General features: G+C 37.7%; 1 protein-coding gene across 8 annotated transcripts; it reads left to right on the top strand.

Moving 5' to 3' along the window:
- Window positions 1–27: 27 nt before the first annotated feature.
- Window positions 28–18,045, top strand: GEN1 (GEN1 Holliday junction 5' flap endonuclease). Of its 8 annotated transcripts, none has more exons than XM_048938349.1 (15): window positions 28–85; window positions 338–534; window positions 1,872–2,078; window positions 4,629–4,815; window positions 5,668–5,844; window positions 6,762–6,872; window positions 8,895–8,968; window positions 9,482–9,573; window positions 10,366–10,516; window positions 10,630–10,666; window positions 10,767–10,847; window positions 12,433–12,563; window positions 14,153–14,214; window positions 14,759–14,902; window positions 15,019–18,045. In XM_048938349.1, exons 3-15 carry the CDS (start codon window positions 1,918–1,920, stop codon window positions 16,455–16,457), a joined length of 2,847 nt encoding a protein of 948 aa, XP_048794306.1. In that variant the 5' UTR covers window positions 28–85; window positions 338–534; window positions 1,872–1,917; the 3' UTR covers window positions 16,458–18,045. The 8 variants fall into 8 exon arrangements, with proteins under 8 accessions (XP_048794306.1, XP_048794310.1, XP_048794305.1 ...); XM_048938348.1 differs by having other exon boundaries at window positions 62–159; window positions 338–507; XM_048938347.1 differs by having other exon boundaries at window positions 62–159.
- The last annotated feature ends 1,613 nt before the right edge of the window (window positions 18,046–19,658 follow it).

Below are 19,658 nucleotides of genomic sequence, written 5' to 3'. Positions count from 1 at the left end.
TGCGCGCTGCCCGCCTCCCGCCGCCCGCCGAGGGGCCGTTTCCGTGCGCCGCCATTTTCGGGAGGGCGGAGCAGAGAAGTGCGGGGTGAGCGTCTGCGGTGCCGGGATGGTGGCCGGCGTCCTCGGATAGGATAGTTCCAGGGCTCGGGCGGGACGCGGGTAGGCGGCCCCTGCGTCTGTGTGGGACTGCGGTCGGATCGAGGCGGGAGTTTCAAGTGTTTAAATTGGAGGGAGGGCTTCTTCGTGGGCACAGCTGGAGGGCGGGAGGATGGAGTGCTGAACGCCTCAGCTGTGCTCCATTGAAAAGGTTTGTGTGTGTTTTTTATGTATGTTTTAGTTTATGTTTCCTGCCAGCGATCTTACGATACTGTGCTTATCGCCGGTGATTCGTCTGCATGTAGAAAGGAAACCAGGCTCAGCCTCTGTCTTTAGAAGCCTCCATCTCTGTGAGACCGAAGGATGCCCCTTTCTGTCGTTCCGTTGCATCCCCACGTGTCTTTGGAGAAGGTTTGTGTGCGTCTGTTGGTTCCCTTGGTACGTCCGAGAAACGGATCGCTCTGTGCTTCGAGAAGTAACGCTGCGTGTTTGTTTGCTTTATTCCTAATTTTAACTCATTTTATATCCTGAGGCATAACAGCAGCAACGTAATTTTACTGTGTTATTCCTTGAGTGCATACGACTAAAACCGGGTTTTGTGTTTGAAGGATTACAGAAACGCAATTTGTGTTGATGGTAAAGCTTTCTTTGAGAATATGATTTAAAACAAAAAAAAAAAAAAAAAAAAAAAATGCCTGCAGTGGTGGAAGTGTTATGATTCCTGAATGGCTGCCTTGTTTTAAAGCAGTACAAAACAACTTGCAAGGAAAGACTTGTTGTGCCAGGTGTTGAATGAGGAAGCTTCTTGATTTTGATGTGGCTCTGCTCACAAGAGGCAACAAAGTGGAATATCCTCAGGTGTCTTAAGCAAGTCAGAGTTCATCAAGTCAGTTTCAAAAGAGGGAAGTGTATTCTTTGTGTGTGTACAGTTTCAAATTCTGAACACAAGAAATAAAAATATTTGAGATCTTATTTCTGTCTTTTGATATTGAGGGAATTGAGAGAAACTTAAATAAGCATGAGGCAAACTTGGTGTGATAAGGCAATGCAGGAATAGATGGATACTGTGAGGGTTTTCTCTCTCTTTTACAAGTCAGAGGATTCATATAGAAGCAGCAAGATATGAAAACCAAAACTATCCAAGGAAAGTGAAGAAAAGGAAACAGTAATGGAGTAGTATGGATGACAGCTGCATTAAAAAAAATAAGAGACAAAGAAATGTACTGCCTAGGGGATGTATGTTATCAGCTGGTGTTCCTTAGAGGTATTTTAGAGCCAGTCACACATTAAAAAATTAAAAGTAGTAAGAAGAGAGATGTTAACATGTTCTCGGAGTTATGCTGTTATAACTTCAAAAATGTTTTTTTGAAGGAACTTCTTGAGGTTGTCTGTGTTGACTCCTTGCAAATGGATCCTACAGCTTAACATCAGGAAGTAATTTCCTTGGAGAGTGTGGATATTGTTTTCTTTCTTTTTAAATAAGACTTGGAATTTAGTTATGTGTGGGATGCTTTAGAAGTAATTTATAGCTTGGTTTACTTGTTTCAGTTGAATTTATATTGTGTTATACTGTATTATGGTTGTTTTTACATTCAGACTGTTGGAAATGATAATATGTAATGCAATGAAGGTACCAAGTAATAAAACATCTGTAGAGTGCTTGTGTGTTCTTTGCTCCTAAAAGCAAAACTGATAATGTCTGGGTATTTGTGTTCTGGTCTTAACATTCATAGTATGTCATGTTTCATTTGATGAAAATATTTTATTTTCCTTAGTCTTTAAAGCTAAAACCTTCCTGCTGACAACGAAGAAGGTAGAACAATGGGAGTGACTAATCTGTGGCAAATCCTGGAGCCTGTGAGGCAGCCTGTAAGCTTGAGTAGTCTCAAAGGAAAGACACTTGCTGTCGATTTAAGTCTGTGGGTTTGTGAAGCACAGACTGTTAAAAAGATGATCGGAGTAGTTACCAAGCCACATCTGAGGTATGGTATCCATATAGATAACTGTAACAAAATGTTCTAGAACTGTATGATTTAGTTGTTCTGAACTTATGACTCATTAGCTTCAATATTCAAATTACTGTGTTGCTTTGATTCTGTTATTATAACCTGTGCTGTGTACATAAAGGGTTTGAAATGAAGGCAGTCGTACTGGTTAAATTCAACTTAATGCATGGCTGCAAACAGGAGAATTGGTTGAAGCAGGTGTGTCATTATTGAGGCCTCATCAATGGGTGAGAGGCGTGCAAGCAAGGCTGTACTAGTCTTACTGTGGTACCATGCTGCATGATGTACAAATTATCAAGCTGCAAGAAAAAAGTCAGCATACTCACTGCCATGTATTCCTGAGGCTGTGTTGGAAGTTGCTAGGGAAATTTAAGCTGTTTATGACTGCTGTTTGGAGGCTGGTAGAGTCATAATGTACCAGGAGTCATGCGTACTTCAGCCTGATTTTGCTTATGAATTGGAGTTCTAGTTAGATCACATACTGAAGTAAATATGTTTAAATCATTCATCAGGCTTAAAAGCAACATTGAAGTTTGTCTTCAATTTATACGAGCAAGTATAAGCAACCATAACCTGAGAGTGCTGTTTTCTGCAAGTGATGCTGACAGTAGGTATTGTGAAACTACATGCAGGTTTTTAAAAATGAGCAGCTACTGGTCAGCACAAGAATACTGACTTAATAGCTGCTGTTAGATATTTCTGTGGCATCTGTTGAGTTTCTTTGATATGAAATATTAGTGTCTTCTTAGAATCACTTCTTAACATTTTGTTACTAAGACTGGATAATTAACTAGAGAATGAAGCTTAACATGAGTTCTTCACTTCTCTATGATATTAAGTCTTACATGCAGTGGAATGGAAACATCAGCCCAGATACCTTGCACAATCTTTCAAAAGTGAAATGAAGGGATGGACGGATTTCTACCAAAAAAAAAAAGATACCATTTCAGGTAGATGGAGAGTAACTTATTTTGCTAAGTATTCTAGAGAAACTACTATTTAATTGGATTTATATATATGTATGTTACAAAAATAGAACTTGCCTCAAGAGATCAGCTTATCCTCTTTTACCCATAACAAGTATACAGAGTTAAATCTAAAGTAATGGTCTTTCCGTGTCAATTGAAGTGTTATAAATGTTTGCTTGCTCTTGTTTGAAAGATTAACCCAGGAATTATAGGGAAGGACATATACTGTGTGATTACTCTGAATATAGCTATTGTAGACCAGGTAATTATTGCTGCCTTGTACATCAATGGTGGGAAGGATTTTGTATTTCCATATGAAATAAATTGGTGTAATAATAGTATCTATGCATCTGTGTAACAATAGTATTAGTCATTTACATCAAATATACCAGCATGATAGACTTGGGCTTAATGGTACAAAACAATCAATGCAGATGCACCTGGAAGCAGATTTTGAAGAATGCATTTTATGTGGCTTTTAAAATTTTTTCAGGTTCTTAGAATTTAAAGACAAAGAGTATTTTTAGGAGGATTTGCTTGGAAATCTTGTAATGCTGTTACAAATTGGTGGTGAAACAACTTCAAGTAAAGACAAGAAAATAAGTAACAGTTTTATAGCCTGGGAATAAGGAAATCATGGGAGAAGAAGAGCAAGCCAAGATGGAGCTAAATTCTCAGACACAAGAATCTAATGAGGTTTAACAAGGCCAAGTGCAAGGTGTTGCACTTGGGTCGAGGCAGTCTCAGGTAAGAGTAGAGACTTAGTAGAACTCATTGAGAGCAGCCCTGCAGGGAAGGACATGGAGGTCGTGATGGACAAAAAGCTGAACGTAAGCCAGCTGTCTGCTTGTGCAGCGCAGAAGACCAACAGTATCCTGGGCTCCATTAACAGGGGTGGCCAGCAGGGGCAGAGAGGTAATTGTCTCCCTTTACTCTGCCCTCGTGAGGCCCCATCTGGAGCGTTGCATGCAGGCCTGGGGCCCCCAGTGCAGAAAGGATATGGAGCTGTTGGAGAGGGTGCAGAGGAGGGCCATGAAGATGATCAAAAGGCTGGAGCACCTCTCCTATGAAGAAAGGGTGAGGGAACTGGGCTTGTTCAGCTTGGAGAAGAGAAGGCTCTGGGAAGATTTCATTGTGGCCTTCCAGTACTCAAAGGGAGCTTACAAGAGCTTATGAGACTTTTTACATGGTCTCATAGTGATAGGATAAGGGGAAATGGTTTTTTTGTTTTTTTTTTAACTAAAAGAGGGGAGATTTAGGTTGGATCTTAGGAAGAAGTTTTTTTACTCAGAGGGTAGCAAGGTGCTGGAATAGGTTGCCTAGAGATGTCCTGAATGCTCCGTCTCTGAAGGCTTTGGTTGGGATCCTGGGCAGCCTGATCTAGAGGTTGGAAACCCTGCCCACAGCAAGGGGTTAGAACTAGATGATCTTTAAGGACCCTTCCAACCTAAGGTGTTGTATCATTGTGTGACTGACCCTGGAGTAGACTGAGGGATGTAAGGAAACCTGATTTCTTTAGATGTTTTCCTTAATTCTGGAACACCTTACTTTATTGCAGAAACCTGTTTTTTCGGTGTTCTTTTTTCACGTCAATGGGGATTAAATTGGTGTTTGTCATGGAAGGCGAGGCCCCCAAGCTGAAGGCAGACACCATGACTAAGAGAAATGAGTTGCGTTACGGAGCTTCCAACAAACATGGGGCTGCAAGAACAGGGAGATCTCTTTTTAAATCTATTTTGAAAGAGGTGAGTAACTGGGGTGTAAACCTTTAACAGTTTGAAGATGAACTCAAAAGAATTAGTAGTTTTCTGCAGAACAAATTTCAACAGTATTTGGAATTAGAGGGAGCACACCTCTTGCAGTTGTGTTTTCCAACATCAGTTGATTATTGCAGTAGGGTGGCAGTATCAGAACAGTTTTCTTGTTTGATGCATCTCTATGTTTTATGCTACAGTGAGCCACACGTGGAACTGAGTGTTTATTACAGAAATGCAGCTTCCTTGTTATTTGGTGTATTGTTGGAAATCTGTTGCATTACCTGAGAAGCTTTGTCTGCAAAGAACTTCTGTTCAGTAATTTTCATTTTAATTCATTATCGCAGGTGTTTTGCCATTCTTATGTAATCAGAGTTTTGTGAAATAAAGTATGTAGACTCATGGTTTCAGTAGCTGAATGTATTCACATTCTGTTCTCAAACTTGTAGAAAGTATGTGTTTGTATTTATCTCAGTATGTCTTTAATTGTGGTCCAGTATTAGTTGAGCCAACAGTACTGTATTTCGTGCTTGATATTTTGGGGCAGTCTGGCAGTTTGTCCCTTATCTAGGACTAGCACAGACCGCTGAGTAGTCAGATTTTGTGAAGGAGTAAGTGTTAATCGTGTTGTGTAATTAATGTATAATGTATTAATCTGTAATTAATGGTCTTAGTTGAGTATTTCTTTTGACTATTGCAGTAAGATACTTTTGTAAAGCAATTGTATTGATATGTTTTATATATACTCTTTCAGAGTGGACATATAAACTGAGAAAATAGATGCTAATAAGTGTATATAATCTAACATTCAGTGTACATTTTCTTTTGGATTCTTTTACTTAGTGCCTCCAGCTGCTGGAGTGTTTAGGTGTCCCATGGGTTCAAGCAGCTGGGGAAGCAGAAGCAATGTGTGCTTACCTGAATGCAAAAGGCAGTGTTGATGGGTGCATTACCAATGATGGAGATGTTTTCTTATATGGAGCTCAAACAGTTTATAGGAACTTTGCCATGACCTCTAAGGTAACGTACATCAGTAGGATCAGAAGGGGATCTTGCCGGCTCGTCAGAGTCATCCCAAAAATGTAAATGGAAACTAAAAGGAGGCCCTCGAAGCAATTGCTTGGATATCATGCTTATCTACTAGTTTGTGTTGATTATTACTGTCCTTTAAGATAGGAACATTTTGGACATCCATGTAGTGGGTTTAAGAACAGAACAACTGAAGATCACTTAGAGTACTGTCATCTCTGTTTGTGGTGTTCCGTGGTGCGCAATAAAGATAAGCGATGTTTGTTTTTTTTCCTTCTACAGTGGAGAATTTTAGTGAAATTGCTTCCTATAAATTGCCATTTGGACTATGTAGAGTGGTCAGCCTCCTGGCTGGTCTGTGTGTGTTCATCGTACATGTTTGGTTTACTCATTACAAATATATTTACCCTTAATGCTCTTAGTCTTAAATGATGAATAGGAAAGAGATTATGCATCTGTATTGTAACTAACAGGTTGTTGTGATCATTCAGTAAAAAAAACAATTTATGACCTTGAGCTGAAAATGTTTATTAAGAGTGTGTTTTTTCTAAAACTGGCAGAACCAAATTTTCTTAGTTGACACTTTCTCTGTAAATCAGAGAAAAGATTTAATGTGTTTTGCCTGGTAAACCTACAATGAAACGAGGAAAAAGGAGATTGGGTTGGTATTTCTTATCTAAAAGGTAGTTTTTAAATAGTTGGTATCCATGCTTGCAGCTTGAAATTCTAGAAGTGCTGTTATTCTCGTGGTGTCCATGTGTTACATTATAAACTTTAATTGCTGTTTTATAGGATTTATCCATCTTCTGTATTTTGTAGGGTAGACCCGTTGTAGGGTAGGACTGCAGACATGGCAGTTCCTTCCCTGGTGTCACAGAAATGAAATAAATGATAAATGTCTTTTTCAGGAGTCTCATCTTGATTGCTACACAATGTCCTCTATTAAGGAGAAGCTTGGTTGTGACAGAGAGTCTTTGATTGGACTAGCTGTTCTTCTGGGTTGTGATTATCTTCCAAAGGTAAGCAATTACTTACAGCATATCAAGGAAGACTTCACATGCTAACAGAACTGTGTGCAATACATGATTGCTGAGACTGCGGATGCTTAATAAGTCATAATTTTTTGTGATAGTTTAAGGTGATCAAAGTGGAGCGTTAATCTTTCTAAATCTGATGTGTTCGTCCTGACTTCAGTCTTCATCTCCATTGTGTGAAAGTTCAGTTTAATGATACTGAGCAAACATGAGAACTGCCTGTTAGCACATATAGTATAACCCTGATGTAGTAGCTGAGGAAAATGAGAAAAAACACTGTGTCCTTTGGGATAGCTAGTAGTCATTGTTTGAACTGCGGGTAGTAGTAACGCTCGTTATGGATAGAACTTAAAACTTACTTAATTCATTACTAAATAAAAGTCTCTTTTTTTTTTTTTTTTTTTTTTTTTTCTCCTTGAAAGCTCTTGGATTGTTGTCGTTGAGGCTTTGAACAGTTTTGGAATGGAAAGGAAAGGGGATGAAACTTTATTTCTGTACAATCCATCATATGATGACCACAGACATTAATGCTCCCATTCTGGTTGTCTAAGTTAACTCTTAAATCATGGTGTTTCAATTTAATAAATCTGTCCTTTTAAGCAGCAGGTAGAGTGCATCACTCTAATTCTTTCCTCTTTTTTTCTTTAACGAGAGACTTGCTTCTGCTATAGTAATCTAAACATTTCATTATCACAAAAGAAACTCTACTGAGCAGGGGAGGGGCTGAAAATAGTGGCTTATCAGTAGTTTCTGTAATGCATGTAGCAGCTGCTGGTATGCTGAGTTCTTGCATAGTCCTAAAATGGCACAGTTATGTAGCACCAGGCCAGTCTTGAGTTGCTGCAGCCCAGCAAAGCAAACAATTATACAAACTTCTAAGGAAAGCTGAACTACAGGAGTGCAGCAGGTGTGGGGATTGGCAGATCAGGTAAGTGAGAATACTTACCTCATCACTTACCTGAATATAACTGCACTTGCTTTGTTCATTACATACAAAAATGCTGCTTTCCTTGCAGAAGCTGAGTACCTGATTGTCTGCTCAAGTGTCTGGCTGTAGTCCAGTGACTACTTCTAATTGGTTTTGAAAATTGATTTATTTCATGCAGTTGCATGTATTCTATTCAATCATTATGTCTGAATGAAACTTGTAGCAGTGCTGTAGGAAGGACACTCAGTATGGTATACGTGTTCAACTGCACTGATTCTTAGCAAAATAATGGGTGTAAGAATTGAACGAGGAACTGAAAAGCAGCACATACATTTAAATTGTTCTGGTTGTTTTTAATCAACTGTCTGCTGCTCTTCAGTGAATTTAAGAGTTACAGTGTACTGCAGATGTAATAATGTAAATATCAAAATCAAACAAGGAAAGAGGCGAACTTATGTAAGGCTTGAGATTTTTAATTAACTTTCAGAAAATGCTTCTGCACTATTCACTGTAAATTGCCTATCAGCTAGAAAACTCGTATTAGAGGTTTCCTTGCCATAAAGCTGCTTTTTCTCCTGTGACTGAAAGCTTTTTGCTGTTGTCGTTGTTTTTTTGTTTTTTTTCTCCTCGAGTTTCCAGCATTTTGACTTCAGATAGTCTTTGTCTTTCCAAAACTATTATGAAGAGTTTCAGCTGGCTGGCTGGCACATAGCTGGCAAGAACGTAGAATCCAGTTTCAGATAGGAGGGAGAAAAAGAGTAAGAACGGGGTTGGAAAATGCAGGAAAAAGACAGTAGGAAACAGGAAGACACGTGACTTAATCTGAGTTGCTTTTGAGGGTAAGGCTGTTCTGTGCATCTTGTGTGTCACACTGATTGCGTAGCTCCAGTCTTTTGCCATTTCTATTCATAATTTTGTAAAAAATATATATTTTCTCAGTTTAGCTCAGTGCCTTGGGATTGTTTTTTGTTAGTGTGTTATTTCTGTTATTTCTAACATTTCATAATGTTAGAAAGGCAGTAAAGATGTGTGTACTGCATGTGTCCATTTCTTAATGTTTCATATTTCTGTCTCTATAGGGTGTTCCAGGAGTTGGAAAAGAACAAGCTTTAAAATTAATTGAGACTTTGAGAGGTCAAAATTTACTGCAAAGGTAAAGTGGAAGTTTACCCTGTATGCTGAATTACTTTTAGTTCACATACTTTCTGGTATGGGCTTCAGCTCCAACACAATGCTAGTAATATTTTTTAATTTTTTTTTTTTTTTTTTTTTTTTGAGAGTCAAGTGGCTGCATTGTTGTTTGCCTAAATGAATTGCATGCTGTGCTTTGTGAACTTGTGGATTGTTTTAAATATTAGCTGACACCCAGCTTTTAGAGTATGTTGTTGCACTGGAATAGAAGTCACAAGGACTGATAATTCTTATTTTTTAACTGGTTTGGGATTAGGACATGAGGTTCTAAACGCTTTCTGTGTTTGTTATCTTAATGTGCATGTCAGTATTCATAATCCACCACGGATATACTTGCAAAACAAATAATCTAGTTTCTTAACTTAAGAAATACTTCTTGAGCAAATACTTGAGAAGTGCAAAGGCCTACTTGGGTGTTTGATTTTAAGTATGAAAGTATAAAGTATTTCTTAATCCTTTAAATATCACCCAATAGGTTTGAGCAATGGAAAGAACAATCTGAGCATGATAATAATCCACCTTTGGTTGTTAAAAGAGTAGTGCACTGTTCTGACTGCCATCATCCAGGTCAGTGTTGAAAGTGTAGAATTTTATTTTTAGTTTAATCATTTATGTGCTCTTGATTCTGGATGGTGGGGTCATTGGCTGGTTGAATTTTTGTGACTAGCATTACAAAATGCTTTTCTTGTCATTCAGCTTCTGACTGCACATTTTCTGCACTGTGTATCTGTATGAAGACTTTTTGAGGGTGCAAGTGACGTTTCTCAAATGTGAAACCAGTTGATAGTGGAATGTTAATACAGTGCATTTGTGTGATCCCAGATATTTACCTTTTTAGCAGTGTCACTAAAAACAGCACTCTGTAATGGCAAGCAACTTCCTTTTTCTCCTCCCTAAACTGGCTCTGCATGAGGACTGAGCCCACTGCCACTGCTGGATTTTGTTGTAGCTTTTTCTTCAAAATAAATTAGTCCTAACCTCGTTTTTGTAATTTCTTCATTGAACTCATTTAAAGGTATTGCTTTGGATGGTAATGAGAAGGGGGAAGAAGCTTGTTTTATGTCTCTCTTACTTATTATTTTGTCAAAATGTCCCATGCTACTTCTGCAGCATTCATTTATGGTAAATTCCTCAGCACAAGGTCTGAAACAGTTAGGGACAGTCTTAAGAAAATAATTTTTTAAAAATAACACATTATTTTTGTCAGTTTTTATGGTAGTTATATAGCTAATATACTCAGATATGCTTACAGCTGTTATTCATTTGTGTTCTGACCTTTATTTTTTTTTTTATTGCTAATATTGCTTTGGGGGGTTTCTAAAACCTCCTTTCTCATCGTGATTTGTGCATCTTCTATAGGATCATACAAGGAACATGAGCGCAGTGGATGTAAATTCTGTGAAAGCACTAGATACTGCAAACCCAGTGACTCCAAATACTGCTGCCCTTGCGAATGGCATCAGTTAGAGCAAGTGAAACAAGCAAGTGCAGTGGAGGACAATATCAGAAAGTAGGAATGTTTTGAAAAGAAACTGCTTTCCCTTTCATGGGCAGAGTGAGCATTTAAAATGTGTATTTTTCCTATTTGTTATTCAGTTTCTAACACATTTGTTTTACCTGCAGAAAAGCTAAAAGTTGTGAAGGCTTTCCATTCGCTGAGGTAAGAAGCCTAGTTAAAGATTAATTTTCCAAATCAGTTAATTGAAATTTCAGGTTTTTTGCCCTTTCTTCAACTGCCTCTTTTCTGTTTTTATCTCAAGGTTATCCAAGAATTCCTTGTAAACAAGAATAAACTGAACAAGATAATGGAATGCAGAAGGCCAAATTTATTGTCATTTCAGGTATATGTGAAAACACTGAATATTCAGCTCTATGGATTTTCTTGTTTTTTCCCTTAGGGAAGTCATCTGTGATCTTTTTTCCCCCCCCCCCGTTGGTAATTCTACAGGAAATATAATGAAAGTACCTTGTTACAGCCTTTAATTTGCCTCATTCTTTTTGAAAGTCAAAACTTGGCAACTGTGAAAAATTAGTTGATGTAAATAGGCATTTAGAAGAGCTCAAGTATAGTAAATTGGAAAAAAGGTCACTTGCCGTTGTTTCATTTTTCATTGTCTAGCATTACTGGAGTGGATTGCTGAGCATTGGATCATCTCTAGTGTATAAAATACAGTGTGTTTATGAGGCATAATGCTTCAGGAATGTTGTCTTTCTCCCACCTTTCGTAAAAGTTTTAACAGGTGTGGCTCTTGGTTTTTACTCACGTTTGCCTTGTCCTCTTACCAGCATACATATGTGGTCACTCAGGGTCACTCAGGTTACATTTGCAGGCTTTGAGGTTTTTGGCTGGAAGGCAGCCAGCTTCTATACATAACAAGCAGAAACATTTATTCTGAATTATGCATATTTTCCCCCAGAAAATGGCAGGCCTGTATTTAGCACAATCTTACCACCTTCCAGGTACAGAGGCACTTCGATTCCAAGTGCTCAAAACTCAGAAGTGACATACAGAGTTTGCTCCAAAAGTAATGCCTACTGCTTGCTTTCATGCAAACTGCACCAGCTACGAAGAGCACAATGCCATGGTTTGATAGAGCAAATTTTTTGCTACAAAGCACTTTTTTTTTTTTTTTTTTTAACATAATCATCACTATTAGCTATTTATTTTCACCACCAATTAGCAAGAACCTGCATGCTGCATTAGTAAAAAAATGTGCACCAGCAGAGGTGGCCCACTGTTTCACGGCTACTATGGCAGCATCATTGCTAGGAAAACTACCCGTGCAGTCTGTCTTTGATTGGCCTAAACAGATGGCAGTCAGAAGGTGCCAAATCTGGCCAGTCCAGCCAAGACTGGCAAAGAGTTCCATGATCTTTAAACTGGTGTGGTCCTGGCTTTATTGTGTTGTCGTCTTCTCTGGCCTGGCTGTGGAAGTTGGAGCCTTCAGCTTAGTCAATGTCATGATGTAGCAGTCAGAGTTGATGCTTTGTCTGGGTTGCAGGAAATCTAGAAGTGTCGTTGCTTTCCTATCCCAAAAGATCACACCAGTTACCCAATGAGGGCTCCATCCTGAAGTTTTTCTTAGTGGGGAATTCACGTGTCACCACCCCATAGACTACCATTTTGGCTCTGACTTGTAGCCCTAGCTTGTCACACAGTGTGACAGCTCTGCATGGCCATCTGGAATGTGACTTTTCTTTCATATCACTCTTCCTTCAATTTGTTACTGGCAGCAGGTAGATCTGTTCATTTACAGAGATAAGCATTCCTCCACTTGGTAGTGAGATATTGTTTGGTGTTTCTTTAACTTATATGTTTAAAGTATCTAGTTCTATGTTTCTACTCTACAGCTGTTGAAGTTTGATATCTAACAGAGTAAGCAAGTTTTAAAGCATGGGGTTTTTTTGTTTGCTTTACGCTAACAGATATTTGCTTCTGAGAAGATGGAATGGACAAAGCATTATGCTTGTAAAAAGCTATTAGTGCTGCTGACACGTTATGATATGATCCAGAGAAAATCTGGATACATTGATTCAAAGCAACTGCAGGCAATTCGGTAAGGTAACAGATGTTCTTCAACCTAATATTTTACTTGTGCTGCTGGAGGAATTTTTAATTTATATATTTTTTTTACAAAAATGTAATTATTTTCTTTCCTCTCTGATTCAAGCTATGTGCTCATTTTGAATAGAGTTAAAAATTTAAATGAACATATTATTATATATGTTGCTGCTGCACAAAGTTGTACATACAGTAGTTTTCTTATGTTCCAACAGAGCCTGCTTTCTCCTATGCTTACTATTCCATTCTATTTCTTTGGGTCTGTGCACATGAGGTTTACCTTTTAAGGGATTACTTCTCAGATACTTAGTCAATTTTGATTGACTTTAGTGATTAAAAGATACAAGCATGGACTTATAAATAAACATCTGCATACTCAGTTGTGTCTAGTGAAATCATTGCCTTCCATTTTGTTTCTGCTACCTCTTCTCTCAAAAAAATTCAGTCCTTTGTCATTACTGACATGGCCCTGGATCCTGGGTACTTAAAATGGATAGTAGGAAAAACAGCGCGATAAAAGTAACGATTTTCATCTCAGTATTTTCCCAGCATCCAGTTTCCGTTACTCAGGAATTCTCTGGGCCAGAGTTGGTATCATTTTGATCTGTCAGTGTCTGTTGGCAAAAGGTAGCTAAGCTTAACTTCACAGTGTGAAAGAAATTATTTAACTTCCAGAGAGGTTGTTTTGGGGGGATCTACTTTCTTCTGTTGTAAGGTTTATTTGTCATTCCATTTCTTGGTGCTGTGCAGTTTTTTATGGACTTCAATTTTTGGAAACAAAAAGCAGTCAATGTCAGTATGGCATCATCTCTTGGATTGATGGGTTGATAGCCTGTTAAAGTGTTCCTTGTAAAGAAGCTGTTTTGTTTAGCATTATCTTACAGAAGAGTGACTGGATTGAGTGTGATGTTTGGAGGCTGCTTTTTAATGAGTTGATTAGACAAGTTACTGATATTTTGCTTTGAATGAAAAAATTCATATGTTCTGTTTATGTTTCTGTGTAGTGTTTCAAGAGTTTAAAAGTCAGATCTTGATCTTATTTTCTTTTCAGTCGTTTAAAAACGTAGTAATGATAAAGCACCAACCTCTTTACATATAGGAACTTTGACTGCCCTTGTTCAGTTCACATTCTGTCTTAATGACAGCCCTGTTTACTATCTTCATGCTTTTATGCAAAAGATGTGAACAGTAACATCTGTTCAAATTACTGTCTGTGGCAACAGTTGTGGCATAGTTGAAGATAACAAACTGATGTTTGTGGAAGTTTGCATTAGGGTTATATGTTCAGAACAGTTCTGATTTCCAGTTATGCTACTCGGAGCAGCGTTGTTTCTCTTAAATGAATAATCACTATTCAATATCTAGAGCCAAAATTTTAGTATACAACTTATGCATTTAAAAGAAAAAAAAAGCATATTTTTATAATGCTATGCTAAGTTCACTGCTACAGACATTATTTTCTTCTGTTCTGAATCATTATAAATTAAAATAGTGAAATATTTTTAGGTATCTTAGATTCTCCCTTAGATTCCTTGTTTCTTGTTCAGACAAAATCATCTAATGTGTTGCTTTCTTTTCTTGCAGAATTGTCAAGACACGTGTTAAAAATGGAGTTCCCTGTTTTGAAATTGAGTGGGAAAAACCAGGTTGGAATTGTTTCTGTGCTAATTATTGAACAGTCTAATTCATACAAAAAAGCATTCTTTAAGGAAGGAAAATAGTTTGATAGCATTATGATAAGAGATGTATGAATAAGATTGGGAAAACAGTACTGTGAAAGAAAATGTCACATTTCAGATACCCTGAAACCAAGAGCAATGCTGAAAATTAAGACAAAACCAAACACAAATAACACCTTCCCCCAAACAAACAAACAAAAAACAACCATTTTAACTACTTATCCAGAAAGCAAGAGGCTTGGTTTCCAATTATTTTTTTCTGGTTAATAAGATCTGGACTCTTTTTCATGTCATGTTATGTCTTGTTTCATGATGACAGACTTCAGTCCTCAGTGTGTCTGTATGATGTGGGAGCTTGTCAGAAAGCAAACAGCCATGCCATAGCTAGGCCTCAAACCTTGTGCTATTTGTCTCTTTACATATCTTCCTTACACTCAAATACTTTTTTCTCATTCCATCCTCTGACATATTTGTATATATATTTCTAATATAAACTCATTAATTTTGATAGAACACTATGTTGACGCAGAAGATGAGCCTGTGGAGTTGTATGTAGTTACAATAGAAGAGCAGCCTTTGTTTCAGGCTGCTTATCCAGATGTTGTTGCTCTTTACCAAATGGAAAAGTCAGAAGTTCTGGCAAAGAAACAGAAAAGTAAGTCCAGAAATTTTTGTCTTAGGGGCCTTACCAAAGTACAAGAAACAAAAGTAAATATTGCTCAATGGCAGGAGAAGTACAATGTTTGTATGCTTTTTTTTTTTTTCTTTCAGACAAGAAGAACAGACCAAAAGAAAAGGAGTTATCGGATGCTTATAGTGAAGTTACCAATTTTCTGTCTCAAATGAATTTCAAGTCTGCGTGTGAAGTTGTTCCTGTGCCAGACCACACATCTGATGGAAAAACTCCACCTGAGTATCAGATATGCCAGAGAATCACGGAATCAAAAGATCCAGAGATAGCTGCAGCTTCTTGTGTAACATCTGTTCAAATGTCAGAATCAGTTGGACTTTCTCAGACAGCATCACTTTTCTTGCACTTAAAGAATACATTGACTGACTCATCTGTAGTGCAAGCACAATTTACTAAGAACTCGGGAGCGTCATCCTGTGTAAGGGCTGATCTACAACTGAGCAGCATTGATGGGAAAGGAACCTTCTTCAGCACTTCAGCAACCCATGGGTGTAATACCTGTGATCCGGCACCTGACTTGACTGCGTACATAAAACATTCATATCCACTACATCACAAAACAGTAAAAAATAGCTTGCAGTATTCTGGTGCTGCACAGTCAGATCCAGATCATTCTGATAGTGCAGATGATTTGCTTTGGGATGGCCACATGGAACAACTTCAGAAGTTGCCTTTAAGTGAGCGTATACTTAAGAAGACTTCTGTTCCATCAAAGTCTGTGCTGCCAGAAGATGTAATGCAGCAGGAGTCTTTCAAACATTTTAAGCACACAGAAGCAGCATTGAAACTTGATAAAGATTATTTCTCTTCCTCGTGTCAGTTAAATAAACTAGTACAAGACACTAAAAACGTGTTCCCAGAAACCTGTGCAAGTGAATCCAGTGCACCTGTTTCTAAAGAAAGCGACACCCAGCATGAAATGATGCAGAAAGACTGTATTATGAGCTGCTCAACATCTCGAGTCCCCAGCAGGCAAACAGCAGAGCCGTTGCATACTGTGTGTGAAGTGCTTCCGCTGCCTCTTCCTTTGCCAGCAAATGTTGTTCCTGTCCATAACATAACAAAAACTTGTACTCAGACTGCTTGGAAAACTTCTTTCAAGAGTGTGTGTCAGAGCAAATGCTCTTCTAGTGAGGACAGTGATGATGGGAACATGAATAAAAATCCAATATGTAAGCAGAAGAAAAGGCAACTGAACCCTGGCCAGTTAAAAAAAACTTTTACGAAGAAAAGGTATAACACTGCTAGTGGCAAAAGTACCAGCAGTGACTCAGCACTTGTAATTAAAGGGATGGAGAAAACCACCAATTTTAAGCAAGTTGGTGGGAATTTGTCATTGGAAGTATCTCCAAAAAATTCCTCTGTAGTTGAAATTGATTGTTTCCAAAGTTCAGAACAACTGTTTCAGGGCACAGGTTTCTGTCCTGCACAAGTTGACAGTGATGTTCTGATTTCTTCGTGGGCAGACAGTCCCCTTCCCCTGTCTGAAAGACTAAAAAGAAGACTCAAAAGTAATTAGGTTGCTCATAAAAATAATTATGGTAATGATTAACTCTGAAACTTCACTTCTTACAGAGCTCTTTAGTTTCTCCTGTGCTATGTTGACTGGAGTGCAAACATTCATGATGAATAAGAAGTGTTGTGAAATACTTCATACTGGTGCTGAAGTTTGAAACTAAAATGATGACAAAGGTACTAGATCAGATATTATAGGCGAATATTAAGTATTCTGGGCTTGGTTATGTTCTGAATGAGTAAACAACAGACTCTGGTATACAAGGGAGCAGGATTGGTACTTTTGAATTATGAAGTCTTTTTTTCCCTGCCAGGTTGTTAAGGCTATTAGTCCTTCTGCTTATGCAAACAAACTTAGTAAAAAATGCCTGTTATTGGATGTGTTTAATAAGGCAAATCAGCACAGCACTTTATAGCTGGAACTTTCAAATTTGCCCCACTGAGTTAATTCTGCTAGTTTAAACTGTGCTTTTCAAATTATGGGATGCTGGATATGTTGATTATCTCTAGCAGGTCATCTGAAGACATGCTGCGGTGTATGTTTGAGCATAGCTAAATTTATAATATGCTGTGCCCTATAATAAACCTCTTTGAATGTTTGCACCTTCCAAATGAATAAGCCATATAAGAATATTCTGGTTCTGTGGCTGTCACTTCTGCTGTTAAAGAAAATTTGATATCAGCTTTAACCACGTTTCTAAGCTAGGGCATTTTTAATTTACACAGGGTATGCAATTTCATCTTATGTTCATGTATATGAAGCGAAAGGTTAAATACAGAAAATCAAAATATGATAACAGTATTGCAGGCTCTCTGAAGAGTATCATGTACTGTAAATGTTTGATCTTACAGCGAGAACTTAAATGCAATTGATTTTTGAAGGTGCTTTTTCTTTCCTCTTAATAGTCAAGCAAACTGTTCATAAACAAACAAAAAAATCGTCTTCTCAAGCTTATTAGAAAATTCTTCTTTACCTGTACTTAATTCATAATTTTTCTTTGTTCTGGCCAGAATGAAGGCCCATCATAAGTGCAGGGTTTATATTCTCCTTGGTTTATATTATTCATGCACTAATGAAAAAGTCAATTATTTCTTACAAAGGCAGAAACCTTAGAAGTTAAGAAGCAAAACTCTAGCTGTGTTTAAAGAAATAGATAATATAATCTGTCGTTAGTAAAATTGGTAACTTCTTAGTTTGGCCTCTGGCAAGTAGCAGAAGCTGATCTGTAGTAAATTTTCTAAATGAAAAATGAGTTGTATAGATGAGCAAAACTTCCAAAACTATTGGAAACGGCTCTTTCTGGAGGCTCACCACCCAGATGATGTGAGCATACAGCTGAAAGAACAGAAACGCTATGGAGAATCAGAGTAGCAGTCACCTGCAAATAAGAAAGGGAGAGATTCCAGATGTTCTAGTCAATTGTGGACAGACTGTGTGTGTGTGTGGAAAACACATTTGTTTGATCCTGTTTCTTTCTTGCTGCTGATTTTTGAAAACTGAAGGTTCTAATCAGCAGCTTGAATTTTCAGGAATAAAATATCAGCACTGTACTTACTGGAAGGATCATAAATTTTTACCCATACTTTGTGAATTTCTGTGCTCTAGATTTTTGTTTAAAGCTGGTGGTAAGCTATATTTTTGGAGGAGTTTTTGTTGTAGTTGTTGCTTTTCAGATTTCTGGAAAGACTGCCTTACTGAAGGATTTTCCAAAAATACTGTGCCATAATTAACAACAAACTTGTATTTTATGGATTGTGAAAGTCAGAAATGAGGTGCATTCATGATCTTGTAAGAACTGCAGTGGAAGAAAGTTAGAAGCAGCAATAGATTTGAAAATAACTGCATAGGATACCACCTCTCACACTATTTCTGCTCACTGCAGCAAATCAACATAGGGACATTTATCCTTGGGGGGTATCATCAGCTTTGTGATTCTCTGCAGAGGGGAGATCACAGTTTAAATGCATTTGGAGTTCTCACCTTATTGTAATTTACTCAATGCGAGGATTAGGGCCAATTTCTCTACCTTGGAGCTGTTCTGAGTGTCAATGCTGACTGCTTTGCAGGCTCTAACATTTGTGAAGAAAATGTTTAAACATATTGAATCAGTGTAACAGATAACTTCTGCAGAAAATATTCCTAAAAGATCATGCTGAACTGGTTGCAAGTATAAGTGAATGTAACACATCTGCCTGTTACCACTGAATATGTTTTCATTTATCCATCCTAGTCAGCCAAAACAATCTGTATCAGGATGCTTCATACAAAGCAATAAAATTATATCTGCTGTGAAGATGGAGCAGGTAAGATGCATTCTTTAAGTACTTCTCTGAAAGATTTCCTATGAAAGCACTCCCTCAGCTGTATCAGGTGTATCACTCCTGATGAGGGTGTCACTCTTAGTTGATAACCTGGAGTAACACGGACCAGAAGTCTAGGTTCTGTCTTAGCAGTATAAATACCATTATTTCAATTTTAAAAGCAATATTGTACATCTACTTTAACATAGAACACTTATATAACATATGTTAACGAGGGGGAATGTTTAGGGGTCTTCGTGTGATTCTATTTCAGTTCCATGGGGAAATCAACCAGAAAGTCATGAAGTACTGATACAGGGAATGTATACATAGGAAAAATATACATATATATATTAGTGGAAAATGATCAAAAAATCCTTATTTTCTGTATAGCCCACTATTGAGCTGCAATTGCTTTTACTTTTTTTCATTGGGGCGTATTACTGACATACTCGAGTATGTTCACAAATGCTGCTAACAAGAATTTTGTTCAAAATCATTGTGTTTATCTTAACAGAATTGATCAATGAAATCAATATGCAGTTGACAGAAATATTTTCTAATTTGAGAATGAGATATCTAAACTGAATTTTGAGGATTAGCATGGGCTTGGCTGTATGCTATTATATAACAAAGAAACTGGGAAGATGGGGTGAAAGAGACTAATGGCAGCTGCTACTTGAGACAAGATAAAGTCTTTTCAAGTCTAAAAAGGTGTCAAACACTGCCATGTTGTATCAGTAGATAAAAGGGAAACTGCAGTTAGAATATTATTGGGAGTTGTTGCAAACTTAAGTGCTGCTGGCTAAACTCAGCGCTAGATTTAGCGCTTTTCCCTTCAGGAAAGAAAACAACTGTTAAAAGAAAAACAGAATGATGGCAGGTGACAGAACCACTCGCACAG

This window comes from Lagopus muta, chromosome 2, assembly GCF_023343835.1.
Source record: "Lagopus muta isolate bLagMut1 chromosome 2, bLagMut1 primary, whole genome shotgun sequence".
NCBI lineage: Eukaryota > Metazoa > Chordata > Aves > Galliformes > Phasianidae > Lagopus > Lagopus muta.
Note: the sequence above shows the minus strand (reverse complement) of the source record. Positions and strands in the feature narration are given on the sequence as shown.

Coding starts and splice junctions, on each gene's coding strand:
- GEN1 (XM_048938349.1), top strand. CDS start 1,918: ATGGGAGTGACTAATCTGTGGCAAATCCTGGAGCCTGTGAGGCAGCCT. Junction 10,848..12,432: donor CAAATTTATTGTCATTTCAG/GTATATGTGAAA, acceptor TTACGCTAACAG/ATATTTGCTTCTGAGAAGAT. Junction 14,903..15,018: donor TCTGGCAAAGAAACAGAAAA/GTAAGTCCAGAA, acceptor TTTTTCTTTCAG/ACAAGAAGAACAGACCAAAA.